This window comes from Myxine glutinosa, chromosome 7 (assembly GCF_964187855.1).
Source record: "Myxine glutinosa chromosome 7, kmMyxGlut1.1, whole genome shotgun sequence".
In the NCBI taxonomy this organism is placed as follows: Eukaryota; Metazoa; Chordata; class Myxini; order Myxiniformes; family Myxinidae; genus Myxine; species Myxine glutinosa.
In genome coordinates, this window is record NC_136267.1 from 49,331,031 (window position 1) to 49,346,957 (window position 15,927).

A 15,927-nucleotide genomic window follows, 5' to 3' on the forward strand; every position below is an offset into this window, starting at 1 on the left:
AGTTGTACGGGTCTTTTTGGAGCACCCTGTACAGTGAGTGTTGAAGTACGTATATAATTCAATTTAAATAAAGTTTTAAAGGCATAAAAATTAAGTAATTCCGTGTTTTACTGCCATTTCACCCAGTTTTATTACACCACCCTATCTAACACGTTGTTATTCGTGCCTATTGTTTGTGTACTTTATACAACGTTTGTGTGTGTTTGTGTCCTTAAAAATGGTAAGTTTTCTGTTTGGAATGATATTCCATTTTGTTTGCCTGCCAGGCAGGCAGAGTAAATATATTATCTCACTCCTTTCTGCGCATGTGCTGTCGAGATGAATTCAAAGCCGAAATACGGCAAAATGGCAGACTTGTCTTGCGATTCATGTTCAAAATATAACATTTGATTTAAATAAGCTCTTCCTCGATCATAAACTGATAAAACAGACAGATGAATGAATGACATGAAACAATCGCTTAACCACACTTTCGCTTCGTGTGCACGGGGTAATAATGGTCGTAGTATATCAGCAAAATTACAGCAGCAGACACAGAACATCACCTAGTGGATTTAATATCAGCCACTGTAAGAAGAAAAACATAAAGACCCTTCAATTCCTACCGACGCACTTACTTGCCAGGTGGGGTCTTTAGAACAGGACAACCACAAATTTCCAGTGAGGGTGAATCGTTTGTCCTGAACGAAAAGAATAAGCAACAGAAATTAAACATATCAACATCACCCAAGATTTCCCATCAAGATGCATAATTATTTATCATAATCTTTGTTTATAGTTACAGAATAACACTATTTTAAAGTTTCAACAACAGAGGAACTAGAAAGTCCTTTTGCCTCTCACCACCAATGGCCCCCTTCTCCCCACCAATGTCCCCCTTACCCCACCAATGTCCCGTTCGCCCCGCCAATGTCCCGTTCGCCCCGCCAATGTCCCGTTCGCCCCGCCAATGTCCCGTTCGCCCCGCCAATGTCCCGTTCGCCCCGCCAATGTCCCGTTCGCCCCGCCAATGTCCCGTTCGCCCCGCCAATGTCCCGTTCGCCCCGCCAATGTCCCGTTCGCCCCGCCAATGTCCCGTTCGCCCCACCAATGTCCCGTTCGCCCCGCCAATGTCCCGTTCGCCCCGCCAATGTCCCCTTCACCCCACCAATGTCCCCCTTCACCCCACCAATGTCCCCCTTCACCCCACCAATGTCCCCCTTCACCCCACCAATGTCCCCCCTTGCCCCCACCAATGTCCCCCCTTGCCCTCACCAATGTCCCCCCTTGCCCTCACCAATGTCCCGTTCACCCCAACAATGTCCCCCCTCACCCCACCAATGTCTCCTCACCCCACCAATGTCTCCTCACCCCACCAATGTGAATGTCTCCTCACCCCACCAATGTGAATGTCTCCTCACCCCACCAATGTGAATGTCTCCTCACCCCACCAATGTCTCCTCACCCCACCAATGTCTCCTCACCTCACAATGTCTCCTCACCCCACCAATATCTCCTCACCCCACCAATGTCTCCTCACCCCACCAATGTGAATGTCTCCTCACCCCACCAATGTCTCCTCACCCCACCAATGTCTCCTCACCCCACCAATGTCTCCTCACCCCACCAATGTCTCCTCTCCCCACCAATTAAACGATAACAATCAGCATCATTATCATTATGAAAGAATGATATTGCAGAAATTTGTCCATTCAGAATTTGAACTCATGGCTTGACCTTTGAACCATAAACTTACCTTTATGATGTGTAAACGATGATAATGATATTTAATGGAGACTCAAACTTTCGCTTGAACCTTTCACTCAAGGCGCATCAAAGGACGGAAGTGAACATCGTAACACACCGTAACACGCCGATCTATCGCTTCACCAGGTTACCGACATGAACAACGTCGTTCATTCTCCGTCAGTATTTCCATGCAGACGGATAGACAGACACGTAAACTCTCAGGCAACAGCTGACGCATGAGCAGGGAGTCAGGGACGGTTTATCCGCACAAACAAAGGTCTAAGCACAGAGTCTGCGAGCGGCTAAAGTTGAAAAAGAAGCAGAGGAAAGGATAAAGACGTGAAGAAGATGGTGAAACAATTGCAGAAATACGAGACAAATTTTAGATTCCAGTTGTCCAAAGTGGACGAGGCAGCTACATTAATAAATTGCGTTCTAGCGACGAGTTTGGCTCTTCCGGCTCGCCGTCTGACGTCATTCGTGCGTGACGCGTAAACAAGGAAGTTCGTTCAGCGCGTTGCACGTGCCCGAAACGCCAAATGTCCCTTTTAAAAGTTTTTTTTTCCCTTCCAGATTTTCATATCGATGTTTAGAGTATAGTCCTGAATGGTTGTCACGTTGTTAAGTTACAGGAAGTAGGTGTGCGCGAAAGGCCTCGCCACCACAAGTCGTGTACCATGGTGTCGGTCACGATACACCCAGCGCGCTTTTGCCACCACTTGTTATCAATATCATCATCCTCCCTCCATCCTCGTTTCTTTAACAACTCAACCTTCTCATCCTGCTCACCTGGTCCTGCTCACCGTTCGTCGTCGATACGTAATTCATCCTCTGCACGGTTCCCGCCTTTTCCTCCCTCTTCATCGATATCCAAGCTGCTCGACGATGCATACTCCGGGGAACCTGTTCCTCGTTCAAAATCCCGCGAATCCCACCAAACCGAACCTGGCACCATCTTGCTATTTCCGGGGCAAGGATCTCAACGTCCCGGCATGTGTGCGGGTCTGGGCGCACACCCTGAAGCCATGGAGGTGTTCGCCGAGGCAAAGAAGGTGCTCGGTTGGGACCCTTGGGTGTCGAGCCAGACGGGGTCCGCGGACGACCTTGTGCACACCGAGATCTGCCAGCCCGTCATCTTCACTGCGTCGATCGCTGCCTTTGCAGTGCTGCAGAAGAGATTCCCACAGGTCCATCCATGGTCGTGTTCTTGGCACCTACACGTACATCATGTTGTGACATTACCTCCTGCCATGGTTGTTTATGATTGCCTGACCTCTGTTCTTGCTCCATTTGCACTCTTAGCCCCTCCGACCCTCCACATCTCTTCCAGGACACACGTGTCCCTCCACTAGTAACCACCTGGTGATATTCATTCACAACCCAGGCTGGTCCACCTCCATGCTTTTATTGCTCTTTTCTCCCAATTATGGAAACTGCCTTCTCGAGGCTGTTCGGTTCCACCATTCCCACTTTTTTCACATTCCCATTCATTCATTTCATTCATTCATTTTCACATCCACATTCCCATTTCCAAGGATTGAAGCAGGAGATGCACCACCATGTCATTGCACACCTTTACCTGCGATCTTTTCCACCCCCATTCACATCACTCTACCTAACCTAACCCTCTTACTGGTTACTATTTCCTCCCCGACCGCTTTTCCCGTTTGTTCATTCCATTGTGTGATTTATCCAACTGTCCCCCTACCCCACCCCCCCCCCCCCCCTCAAAAAAAATATAAGTAACACCGTGCGGGGTATCGTGTTCTATGAACTCTTTAGTTCATTTAAAGATTCCTTTTGAATGCAGATCTGTCATTTCCTCTATCTGCAGATCCTGGTGGGGTGATGCATTTTCTCCAAGGTGTGCTGGGTAGCATCTTTACCCTATCTCACTATTCCACCCGCCGAGATCTTGTAGAAAAAAAAAAATGTATTGGGTTATGGTGGAAAAGGCCAACACCCTCTCGTAATGAAATGGTTTACATGGTTGTGATTGGCAGGTGGTGGATGAATGCCGGGCAGTTGCTGGGTACAGCCTGGGAGAGCTCACAGCATTGGTGATTGCTGGGACCATGATCTTTGAGGATGGTAAGGTGGTAATGATCAAGGAGAGGGTATCCTCCTTCTCCTTCCATTGCAATCCGTTTGCATTATATGAGGAAATGTGCAGGAAGAGGCCACTAAGCTTCTCGCTCTCTTGTCATTCATTCATCAATTCATTCAAAGTGGAAACCATTATTAAATAAAATTGATAAAAATGTGGTGCAACGTCTCACATTCAAATCCCATATACCATACATTTATCCATTCTCTACTAATGCCTTTATAATTCATGTAAAGGTACACTGTTGTCGACTAATGAGTTTGTCGTCAATGTAATGTATGTACAAGCTCGTCCAAGAGTCTCAGATCACTGTAAAAAAAAATCTGTAAAAAAAATTAAAAGGTGGATTCTCATGTAGCGTTGGGGCTTAACACCCAAATATAAAGTACTAGCTGAAGTACCTGGTGTTTCCAGGGATATTCAATTAAATATGTAATTTAAATATACAGTCATGCGAAAAAGTAAGTACACCCCATGTAAAGTTTTGACTTTTTCAACATACAGCTATTTGATCTTCATTTCAACAATATTGATAGATAAAGAATGAATGAATATGAATGATCGTTTTAAGACCATTTTTCCCCGCTAGAGCGGGGGTTAGCCTTGCGGGCCACATGACAATCATGGTTCCCTGTTTGAGGCAATGTTTTTATGGCCGGATGCCCTTCCTGACGCCAACCCTTGGTCTCCTCTTCGATGCACATGGATACAGTGTGCCTATTCTGAATCGGGGTACACACCGTGATCATTCATCCCAGCAAGCTGGTACTCAATTTGCCAACCTCGGAAGGTATGACAGGCTGAGTCAACCCCCCTGGTGTTAATTCAGCGATCGACCGGGATTTGAACCCAAGATCCTAGGATCCCAAGCCGGCACCCTAACCGCTAAGCCAACGCCAGGCTAATATTGATAGATAAAGGTGATATAATATAACAAATATGATGAAACATTTACATTTTGTAGTCAATTGTATAATTTAAATAAACATAAATGCAAATTTCGCATGTGGAAAAAGTAAGTACACCCCAATATTTATCACTACTTCAAATACCTAAAATTTGAATCAGGTGCACCAGCTCAGGTGCAAATGATTAGAACATCGTTAGAGAGGATCTTGGAGGAGCCAGTCTTATTTAAACCTCAGTCATTTAGTTTGGTTTGCTCTTTGTTGTTGAAGTGTGCGGCGTCACCATGCCTAGATCAAAAGAGGCCTTCAGAGGCCTGAGGCCTTCAGAAAGAAGGTTATAGATGCCTACGAGTCTGGGAAGGGATTTAAAAAGATCTCGAAACAATTTGAAATCAATCATTCGACTGTCCGCAAGATCATCTACAAGTGGAGAAGATTCCAAACAACTGCCAACAGGCCAGGCCGCCCCAGCAAGTTCAGCCCGAGAGCAGACCGCAAGATGCTGAAAGAAGTCTCTAAGAACCCGAGAATGTCATCACGGGACCTACAGGTAGCTCCTGCCACTGTTGATGTCAAAGTGCACGAGTCTACCATTAGAAAGAGGCTGCACAAATTTGATCTACACGGGAGGTGTGCCAGGAGGAAACCTTTGCTGTCCAGAAAGAACATCAGGGCAAGACTAAAACGTTTTCACGTGACTGTACATGCGAAATTAGCATTTATGTTTATTTAAATTATACAATGGAATACAAAATGTAAATGTTTCATGATATTTGTTATATTATGTCGGTGGGGTAGCAATATGTCGAGCCAGGTAGATCTGTGTAGGTAGGTATTCGTCTGTCGCGGTAAGTTAATCTACCCTGTTATAAGTTTCATGTGGTGGCGTTTTGTCGGTTAAGAGTATACCTGTGAGCATACCAGGATGTTCGAGTGATAAGTAGCATAGGGATTAAAGAGTAGCACCCCTGTGTGTCACACCTGGTAGCTAAACCTTTGTCCCTTATGGCAATGCACAGCAACATAGACATGTAGTTAGGTCCCTAGTGCAGCACTAAATGATTCCCTACCCTGACATGACTGAAAGACGAACAGGCAAGAAATCCAGGCCAGGACACCGCTGATGATGGCCGCCGCCACCTACACCTCCGGCAGGCCTATCCACCTCGAATAGCACGCGCTATGACCACGCTACAGGGAACGAGTGTTGGGGCAGCGCGGTAGGCACGGACTTCCAGCCGGCGAGTCGGAGGAGGGCACTGATTGGGTGGCGCGCCAGGGCTGACGTCACCACCGCGGGAAGGTTATTTAAGGGCGCGCCGAAGGACATTTTTTTTCTCTTGCGGCTCTTGCTCTCTTGCGGTTCGTGCTCTGGAGATTCCTGGCCCTGGCAGTCCCGGTGCGATCCTGAGTGGAGAGAGTCCTGTCCCTGGTTGAGTTGGCTTGAGAGTTGGCTTGTCGATCGTGTGTGAAGATCGACCTCGTGGTGCTTGGAGCAGTGCTCGGTGCTGTGGTGCTGGAGCGAGGGATCTCGTGGGTGCATCGGGGCCGAACGGAGCTGTGTTCCACGCCGGAGATTGAAGACGAGGGACAGATAAGGCCAATCCCCATTACATTTTACCCGACGAGACAATTATTTTCCTTTAATCCATCCCCCCCCGTCTGTATTTGACGTCAGTGTGTGGGACCCAATTTAGTTACATTATTTGATTATCGTCACGTTTCCTGTCCCGACGTTTCTTTGCAATAATCCTTTGTATTATTTTTCATCCCCTGTTAAACCTGTGCCTGGTTGAATTAATTTCCCTGCAGGATCGAAGCTACGTCGGTTCGTTGAAGGTAAGTGCTTTTACCACAGCCTTCCATTTTCCTTCATCCTCCCGTGTTTTATAGCCGAATCCGTGTTTGGTCGTTGCCTCCAATAAAACCGTTTAGGCCTATCCACGGTCTCTGGTGTTAACCGGAGTCGCACGACAATATTATATCACCTTTATCAATCAATATTGTTGAAATGAAGATCAAATGGCTGTATGTTGAAATATGTTGAAAAAGTCAAAACTTTACATGGGGTGTACTTACTTTTTCACGTGACTGTATCCTGCATGACAATCACAAAACATATTACTCGATCACTCCCGGGGAAAATCCCAGGCAATGTATAAGCAACATACTCGCTCGAGGCCTGAACATGGAAGTGTTATAATAAACCTGTGTAAAGCAATCTTTTTAATAACAGACACACATGTAAACACTATAATAATTATATTGTGTTGTTGACAACAAATCGCGATATACAACCTTAACTTACGATCTTCACAAAACATATTACTCGATCGCTGCAAGGAAAAAAAACGCAGGCATTGTATAAGCACAAGACCTGGTTGAGGCCTGAAAGCCAATTATCTGGTTTAATTTTAATTTTATTTTTATCCAAACATAGCCCTCGACCTTCCTTCCTCTGCATGAAAGAGGATGCCATGCAAAGTTTGGTTACACTGGTTCCTGCAGGGTCCGAATGTATAAACAAACAAACTTTCTTCGTTATACAGTGGAACCTCTAAATCCGAATTTAATTCGTTCCAGCGGAAGTTCGGATTGGGAAAAGTTCGGAATTAGAAACTATTTTCCTCATTAGAAATAATGGAAAGTGAATTAATCCGTTCCTGGACCCCAAAAATCCATTATCAAGACACTGTTAACTGCAAATACACATGATTCAAGGTAAAATAAGATGAGTAAATGCCCTAAATATCAAATAATAATAATAATAATAATAACAAGAAATAAATGTACTAACATGAAAATAACTGCATTTACCTTAGTGGAGAGTTCTGATGGTGCATGTGGAAGCTGGAGAGGAGGAAGGAGGGAGAGGGTTTTATTGCTTGGAAGGTGAGGCACCTTCCAAGCTAACATCAGATGACTGTGCTTCTGGTGTTTGCTCTCTTTGTCTCTTAACACCACTTGTAGAGGGTTGGGGCTCACTAGGCTTGCTTTCTTTAGAGAACCACCTCTCCAAAGTTGCCTGGTGTTGGCGACTTTTCTTAATTTTTCTGAAGTGGTCAATCACATTGTCACCGAACAAGTTAATGCTCCTGTTAACCACTGCTTTATTAGGGTGCCACCTTTCAACAATGGCCTGTGTTTTAGACCAATGGAAGCACAGTTCTTTAATTTCAGCACTGGAAATGTTACCACGAGCTCCCTCTTCCTCCTCTGAATAAATTTCCACTGCCACTTCTTCTTGCTGCATCTTGTGGAGGTGCTGAAGTTCTTCTGTGGTGAGTTCCTTGTTGTGATCCTCCACTAACTCCTCCACATCCTCTTCACTCACCTCCAAGCCCATGGACTGACCCAATGCTACAATAGCAGGCACAATAGGTTCTTCAAAGCCTTCAAAATCTCGACACTCGCGGCGGGAAGTATGAACGACGCTAACGCTATGTTGGCGGTTCGGTTATAGAAATACATTCGGAATTAGGGACAAAATTTTCTCGAATTTACGGTTCGGAATTAGAGTAGTTCGAGATGAGGGGCGTTCGGAATTAGGGGTCACTACTGTATATTAGACTAGCCAAAAGCACCCAGCGTTGCCCGGGTTCTTTTTGAATGAATTTAATCTTCTGTACATAGGTCTTACTACTATAATTCAGCTTTTACTCGTGGCGGTAGAAGATTGACTACTATAATTCAGCTCAGCTTTTAATTGTGAAATGGGCCCAGCCTGGCCAAGGCAGCCTCGACCGGCATCACCACCTAGCCTATAACCTTCCCGGGGCTCGTCCCGACATTTTTGGTTCTTTTTGAACGAATTTACTACTATAATTCAGCTTTTACCCATGGCCGTAGAAGATTGACTACTATAATTCAGCTCAGCTTTTAATTGTGAAATGGGCCCAGCCCGGCCAAGGTGGCCTCGACCGGCCTCACCACCTCGCCTATAACCTTCCCGGGGCCCGTCCCAACATTTTTTGTGTCAGAGGTTTCCTCCTATCTTTCACCGTTCAGGAGATTAGCGCGTGCAGACAAATAAACAAACAAACAAAAAAAAAAAAAAACTCATATATATATATAGATGAATGGATTGAATTGATGCACATACTGAAGAATGTTTGTCCTCAAATTTATCATTTTCACAGGATAGGAAACCACTTGGCTCGTATAGACGGTTTCATACAATTTTATCACACAAACATCTGGAATGTGATCCTGTCTGTCTTTGTCAAATCATTTTGCCTGTATGAGCTCAATTATTGAAAAGTATGGTGCCTGGTCACCTTTTCGTATTTGAACCTCTGCTCCCAGCTAACTTGGCAGACAGACAGCTATGACTATGACTCTTTGCCCTCTATGTTCATGCAAGTGATGTGAAATTAGAAGTTCGGAAGAAGCAAGTGATGACGTAGCTTTCACGAGAATGATGTGTATAGCTTAGGCCTTGGTACTTCCTTGCCTGTTCCAAGCTTCACAAAGCATGAAACCTAACAATTTCCTGCACTTTTACAAACATGTGTATCGTGATCTCTCCAAAACAAGACCTAAAGTGTAACAGCGGTGTAGCCTGGCTTGTTTGATCCTTTAGTTGAAGAGGATAGTCTGACCTGGGTGGGGATTACCAGTTAGCAAATAAATTTAAGTACTAATTTTTTTTTGACTTCAAGGAAAGAACAGCCGGTTCGGGGTAAAAAACATGGTGAATGGCAAATGATGAACCAATAAATTCCACATTCCTGTGCCACCCTCAGTCGAACGTCAGGCATTGACATCAGGTTCTCTATTTCCATTCCAAACAGCATCATTCATCATTCCAATCACAAATTAATACTATAATATTAATATATCAAAATATAATGTTAAATCACAATTGTATTGATATTATCAAACCAGCGAACCATCATCATCTGTTCACTTCCGGATTCGGGAGCATGATCCGTGTCGATCGCATTTCAAATTCATGATTTTATTGAGGAATTTCTGAAACCTCCTACCCACATCACGACACCCGCTGGGACCCCAAAACTTTCCACAGAAGGTTATTGTATTTCCTTTTAGCAAAATATGCAACTGTAATGGTTACTAAACGCATCCGCTGTCATGTGACCAGATCCTCAGCTCTGATTGGTGTACGTTTGTGGGGACATACGGACAGACAAACCATGTTTTAGACGCCATTGCCCCATGGGCTACGCCGTAAAAATTAAGATGAAAAATAAGGAAACTACTGACAACATACATTTTATGACCATTTTCTCTTTGATTTTCAGGGGTTTGGTGTAATGATGGCATTGCTCCATATGGATTTATCCATTGCGTCAGTTTCATGCAAACCCAAACATTTCATATATCTTGAAATTTTCAATCCATGTCTTTTTACGACGTCTTCCAAACTTTTTCCTTCTACCTCGATCTTTATGGTTTTGGTTTTTTTCAGCTTCATCCTCTGACCTTTGTGCACGACCATACCAACCAAGTCTTTGCTAGTATTGATTTTTTTAATCTCTTCCCAATTTCTGAGCTCGGAATTCTTTCTTTCAAAGACTATCCATTTACCCACCGTATCGATCACATCTCTGCTCTTTCCATAATTTTTACATCTTCAACCTGCATTTGCCCACGTTTTATTTCTAAACATCAATACTGGCCTGATAAAATATTGAGAGAAATCTCCAATTAACAACCCTTAGGCCCTAGGGGGGTAGTGTTCTAGTGAGACTCAGTATATTAGTTTCTTATTATTTTGCATTTTCAAAATTGCACTACTTTTTCTTTAGCGCTCAAATCAAACCCGTAAAAATAAGGTCCTATTTTATGACATGAAATGGCTTTCTTGAAAACAAAAATTGGTTTGTATTTCAAAATTTGTCCTTTTGCTTTCAGGATTGCGTGTTGTGGCAGAGCGCGGTGCAGCCATGGGCCAGGCATCTCTTGAAAGGCCCGGTGGGATGCTTACAGTCAGCATTCGGACGGGCAATAGCTCAAAAGCAATAGATGCTGCCTGCCAGGCCGCCCGAGATCATTGCATTGCTGAGATGGGTATGACGAGCCCTGTGTGCCAGTTGGCATCATACTTGTATCCCGGTGTGAGAGTCATTGGCGGAGATGACAAGGTGAGTTAATTTGTAGTCTCTTCTGCTGTCAACTCTCGTGGTAGCTTTCTCTGTGTATATCCAAAGCTCTACAATGTTTTTTTGTATACTTATTCGAGGCTCGTATGAGAGCCAACACATAGAACATATAATAAAGGGAGCGGGAGACAAGAGGGGGGAAGAGAGGGAAGCACAACAACAGTAGGGAACAAGAACATCGGGAGATCTGTGGAAGAGAGGGCTGGCCTGTATGAGCTCATTTATTTAAAAATATGGTGCTTGGTCACCTTGTCGTATTTGAACCTCTGCTCCCAACTAACTTGGCAGACAGACAGCTTGTTCATGCAAATGATGTGGAATTTTCTCTTTGCCCTCTATGTTAGATGACATTGAAACCTAGCTCTACTATAATGGGTCATTGTCTGACTAATGGTTGGTGGCCTTTTCCATTTTTAGAAAAGAACACAAGGTGGGCATTCTTATCGCATCACAATGGTGTCCTAAAATTTTGTCTAAGTATTTGGCCATTTCCATCGTCTAACCTAATAAACATTGGTTGTACTTGATGCGACTGCACTTTTGAGCTTATCACATGCAGTAATGCAATGTTGGTACAATATATATTTTTCCTTCGTTTGTCCATAAACATTGCTTTTTGAGTCACCATTGACATATCAAATATGGTAATTACGAAAGGTACCTGTCTTGCGTGCCGGGAAAAGTAAGCAAAAGTACCTGGACGGGAAAAGTTTGTTAATCTATCAATTTAAATTATTTTGTGGGCCTTTAAAAAGGTTATTTGTGTTGTACTCTTGGTTTCACTCAGAGCCAAAGCTCTGAGCTACTTATCCTGCCCACCGCAACATGGTGGTGCAATAACCGTGCGGCAGAGGTTCAAAAAGACAGCAAAATATTGTGCTTGGAAAAATATAAATTGACATCAACATCATTCATACTGTCATTCCCAAAGTGAATGTTCAGCTTTGCAAACGTAGCGGGGGAAGCGGCCGCCGTAAACGGGAGACAGACAAACGCACGGCGCTGAATTCCTCATTTGTTTTGAGCCGAAACAAATGTGGCCACTTGTACAACAGCTGGAAGTTTTCTGCTACTTGAAATGTTGAGAATCGATGTCTGAAAGATTTAATTCCTTTCGCTCCAGCAAGATGCTGTTGAAAGGTAAAAGAAAATGGCATTTACAAAATTATTTATAAGATGTGTAAAAAGCAAACTGCGCAACTGGACTGAATGGCATCCTGGACCACTGGTTACAATGAAGTTAAAAGGTAATTACCAAATCTATAACAGGCAGCAAAAGTGATCTGTGTCTGAACCTGAGTATGAATAAGAACAGGAGAAAAGAGGAGATTCCGAAATATAATTGATATTTGCTTTCTGCATTTACCATGGTCCAACAATGGTTACTTTATGACCTATCCTCAATACTTGTGTGGTGCAGCCTCCTATTTTACTTCTAATTGTTTTTAAACATGCATCCTTCCTCCATAATATTTTCTTCTTTGCTTCTTCCTTCTCTCCAGGCACTAAAGTACATCCAAGCCAATGCGGCCTCCTTTGGACTAACGCGTCCAATCCGTCTGCCAGTTTCCGGTGCGTTCCACACCGATATGATGGCATCGGCCGTAGCAGCACTGGATCGGACCCTGGGAACCGTATCCCTCGTTCATCCTCAGATACCCGTCATCGCGAATGTCACAGCAATGTATCATGGGCATGGGCCCAGCATCCATAAAAACCTCCTCAAGCAGGTTAGAGTTTTGCTATTTGTTGTGATTTATTTGGCTGCTTCATTCTCTGACATTTTGTTGGTGTTCTCCATATTGTTTCCTTGTTTTCATCCTCGTTTTATTCTGGTCCTTATTCTATTCCAAAACTTGGACTTGTATGCTTTCCACTGTTGTATAGATCTTTGTCGTCCTTTTTCTTTTTCTTTACGATTTATTTTCACACTTTTCGTTGTACTCTCCTTCCAACTTTCTGCCATAGTTGTGATGGGAATAAAGCTCACCTTTAAAAAGTGCATTAATGCAACTTTATATGCTCTTGATATTCACTGACAAAGAAAGGTGCTTGGAATCATGATGGTTCCTTTAGACTCATTATACCTTTCAGTTCAGGTGACATACCTTTCAGTTCATATAGATAGATTACAGGGCCAGTGATATCTTTTCATGTGATAATATGAACAGTTTATGTTTTATATCCCACTGATAGGCCAGATTTGGATTTGGATATGAACCAAAATCTAATCGGCTTGTTCTTGTCACTTACCCATCTCATCCACCAAGTTTTGTCATAAATCGTCCACAACTTTATTAAATATCATGCTATATATCGTTTTTGGCCCCATCTCTCAATGATGAAGAATCATTAAAAAATAATTAAATTATCTTATGTGGATCCTCACCAATATTGAATCGATTCGGCCTTTGTCACACACCCAACCTCTCCACCAAATTTCGTCCGAATCAGTCCACAACCTTTTGAGATATCCTTTTCACAGACAAACAGATAGGGGTGAATACTGTTACAGACGCGGCTTAGATGTTATTTACCGAGCGGTTTGGTATGACCACGTCTGCACAAGTTACCCGATTATACCCGAACGTTGACTAATCGCGCTACGCTAGATCAATGAAGGAAAAGGACACACGGCTGGGATTAAAATGACACGACACCAGGGATACGGTTCTCAAGACCTCCGGAGGAGATTATATTCGTTCGGAAGGTTAGATTACAACTACAAGAGGGACATCATAGAAAGACAGGCACTTAGACACACTTATATTAACCCCAACAGACGACAGATAAACGGGACAAAAGGCTGACTCACACGGGGATTGATGGCAAGGAAAGCGGGTATTCGATGGCCAGCACAAGGTGCACCTTGTGCTCAGGGACAGGATAGCGCGGCCCAAAAGATGCAGGAGGTCTCTCAGCGCTCGGAGGTGGCTCTCTTGTCTTCTCAAGCTCGGGGCGCATCTGACCTCACATCCGGTAAGTCGCTGCGTATATCCGGCGGGGAGTGACACGCCCTCGGCTCGTTAGCTCCGCCCCAGATGGAATCGGCTCGTTGCTTCTCATTGGGTGCATGCGGGGGGGTTACCGGCTCCGCCCTTGACGAGGGGCTGACAGGGAGCCCCTTCGTGGTAACCCCGTAGAGCGCATGGTCATGGCGGCTAACCGAGCTGGTGGGAGGACGCACACTCCCCCCGCGCGCCGTGGTTGTAGTTGTTGTTGTAGCTGTAGTTGTTGTTGTTGTTGTTGTTTGGGGAAGAAGATGGAAGGAGGTATGGGAAGGTCCTAAACTCACTACTGGTGCCATATAATCACATTCTGGTGCAACGAAGAGTCAGAATTAATGGAAAGGAGTCCTTAACTGACATAGACTAAGAATAACTAGCAAGATGTCCGAAAGTTGTCTACGTGAGATGCGGTGGACCTGGGCACGACATTTAATGGGGGAAAAAGGGGAAGGTCGGTTCTACAGAGTGTTGTTTACAGACAATGGGACTAGGGAATGGGGGATTGGGGATAGTTGGGGAGTATTGGGGAAATAGGGGAATATTTACAAGCGGATATGGAGGCCAAATTCCATATTCGCAACATTGCACCCTTCTCTACCCTCGGGGCGTCTCGACCCGATAAATTTTTACCTACTTTAGTGTGGCACGCAATGTAGTTCCCTCTACTATTAACTCTACCCTGAGTGCGACAGTTTTACAGATATTCACAAATGAGTAAATATGTCCCCCTGCGACGTTGCACCCTTCTCCTCACAGAAACACACCCACAGGATAACCGAATCCGGAAAGAATTCGCAAACTAAACATACAGCCGGTAGGGAGCATTATTTACAAGACTACGCTGATATTTACACTACGATCCAGGACCTGTTTTTGGAGGGACACATGCAGATGTTATGCATAGAGAGCGCACGCATGCCAGCATCGATACACCAACCCACGAGTGCTCTGTGGCCTACGGCCTTTAATAACGTGCAGAGCACCCTTTCCCAGCACGAAAAGCACCACCCCATCATGTACAGTCAGCACCATCCGGTGCACCAATAAAGTGTCTATAAATCACCGGTGGTGTCGCAGCTGGCCGATGTTCTGCCGCTGGTCTTGCCTTCATGTGGTGCACTTGGCCTTCTTACTTCTTTAAAAAATCAAGAAAGGCGCCAACCGCGTCCATTTCTCTATTGTGGCCGTCAGGGGGCCAACTGTTAGTGGTTCACCTTGTATGGCATCGGTGCCACGTTGACCCATAGGTCCATCCACGGGTGGTGCTTGGCCGCATAAGAACTGCGGTCCATGGTGGGTGGCCACAAACATTGCGGTCCATATGGTGTATCGATCCAGGCAGCAAGCAGCGAAAGTGCAGGCCCACAACTGCGTAGCCAGCACCTCTCTCTCCTCCCTCTCTGCCCCCAAAGCCAGATCCTCGGAGGTGGGAGACAAAAGAAGCAGACAAGTGAGTAAGGTGGTAAGGGCGCAAAAGTGCACGCAATGTAAGGTAATGCACACTGGGGGCACATGGGAACCAGGTGAGACAGGTACGTTCCTACCGTACGCCCCCCCCCCCCCCCCACCAGGTAACCTACATGGCCCCTCCCTTACCCCTTACTGTATCCACACAACACAACACTACCCATAAACATCTATTTTACAAATCAACAACATCCCTACTGTCTTCCCCGTTCCTCCCATAAACCAAATTCGTCTTCTCTCCCTCCTAACCAATCAAATTTGCCATTTTCAACTTTCATCAAAATTTGCCATCTCCAACTGAACATCACAATTTGCCATTACCAATTCATCATCAGTCCCTCCTAAGGAGGGAGAGATGGAATCACCCCAATGTCTCATCCACGTCGTGATGCGTCTCACAAATCCACACAGCAATTTCATTTCCTGCAACAAACAAAGAAAACACAGGTGTGGAGTCATCATCATCACCTCAGGTAAGTGGCTGCGTATGGTGCGACAGGTTCATCAATCCTAACTATTTCCTAAATGACTTTAACAACTTTACACTACCCGGGGTCTTTCTCCGGCCAAACCATTGGCCCTCT

The 15,927-nt window shown here is 44.8% G+C and overlaps 2 protein-coding genes across 4 annotated transcripts in view; one reads left to right on the plus strand and one right to left on the minus strand.

Annotated features, from left to right (window-relative positions):
* LOC137431212 (oxysterols receptor LXR-beta) overlaps positions 1 to 2,201 on the minus strand; it is a 70,440-nt gene extending 68,239 nt beyond the window's left edge. The window contains exons 1-2 of one of the 2 annotated variants that reach the window (XM_078781684.1): positions 1,736 to 2,201; positions 622 to 680 (exon numbers count right to left, since the gene is read on the minus strand). The gene's annotated coding sequence lies outside the window, so the exon portion shown is untranslated. Of the gene's footprint in view, positions 1 to 617; positions 681 to 1,735 lie in introns of both variants that reach the window. The other variant, XM_078781683.1, reaches the window with a different exon arrangement.
* Positions 2,199 to 15,927, plus strand: part of MCAT (malonyl-CoA-acyl carrier protein transacylase) — a 35,695-nt gene continuing 21,966 nt past the window's right edge. The window contains exons 1-4 of one of the 2 annotated variants that reach the window (XM_068122285.2): positions 2,199 to 2,915; positions 3,732 to 3,819; positions 10,621 to 10,850; positions 12,371 to 12,598. In XM_068122285.2, the coding sequence (XP_067978386.1) occupies positions 2,406 to 2,915; positions 3,732 to 3,819; positions 10,621 to 10,850; positions 12,371 to 12,598 (1,056 nt within the window). In that variant the 5' untranslated portion in view covers positions 2,199 to 2,405. The remainder of the gene's footprint in view (positions 2,916 to 3,731; positions 3,820 to 10,620; positions 10,851 to 12,370; positions 12,599 to 15,927) is intronic. The other variant, XM_068122286.2, reaches the window with a different exon arrangement.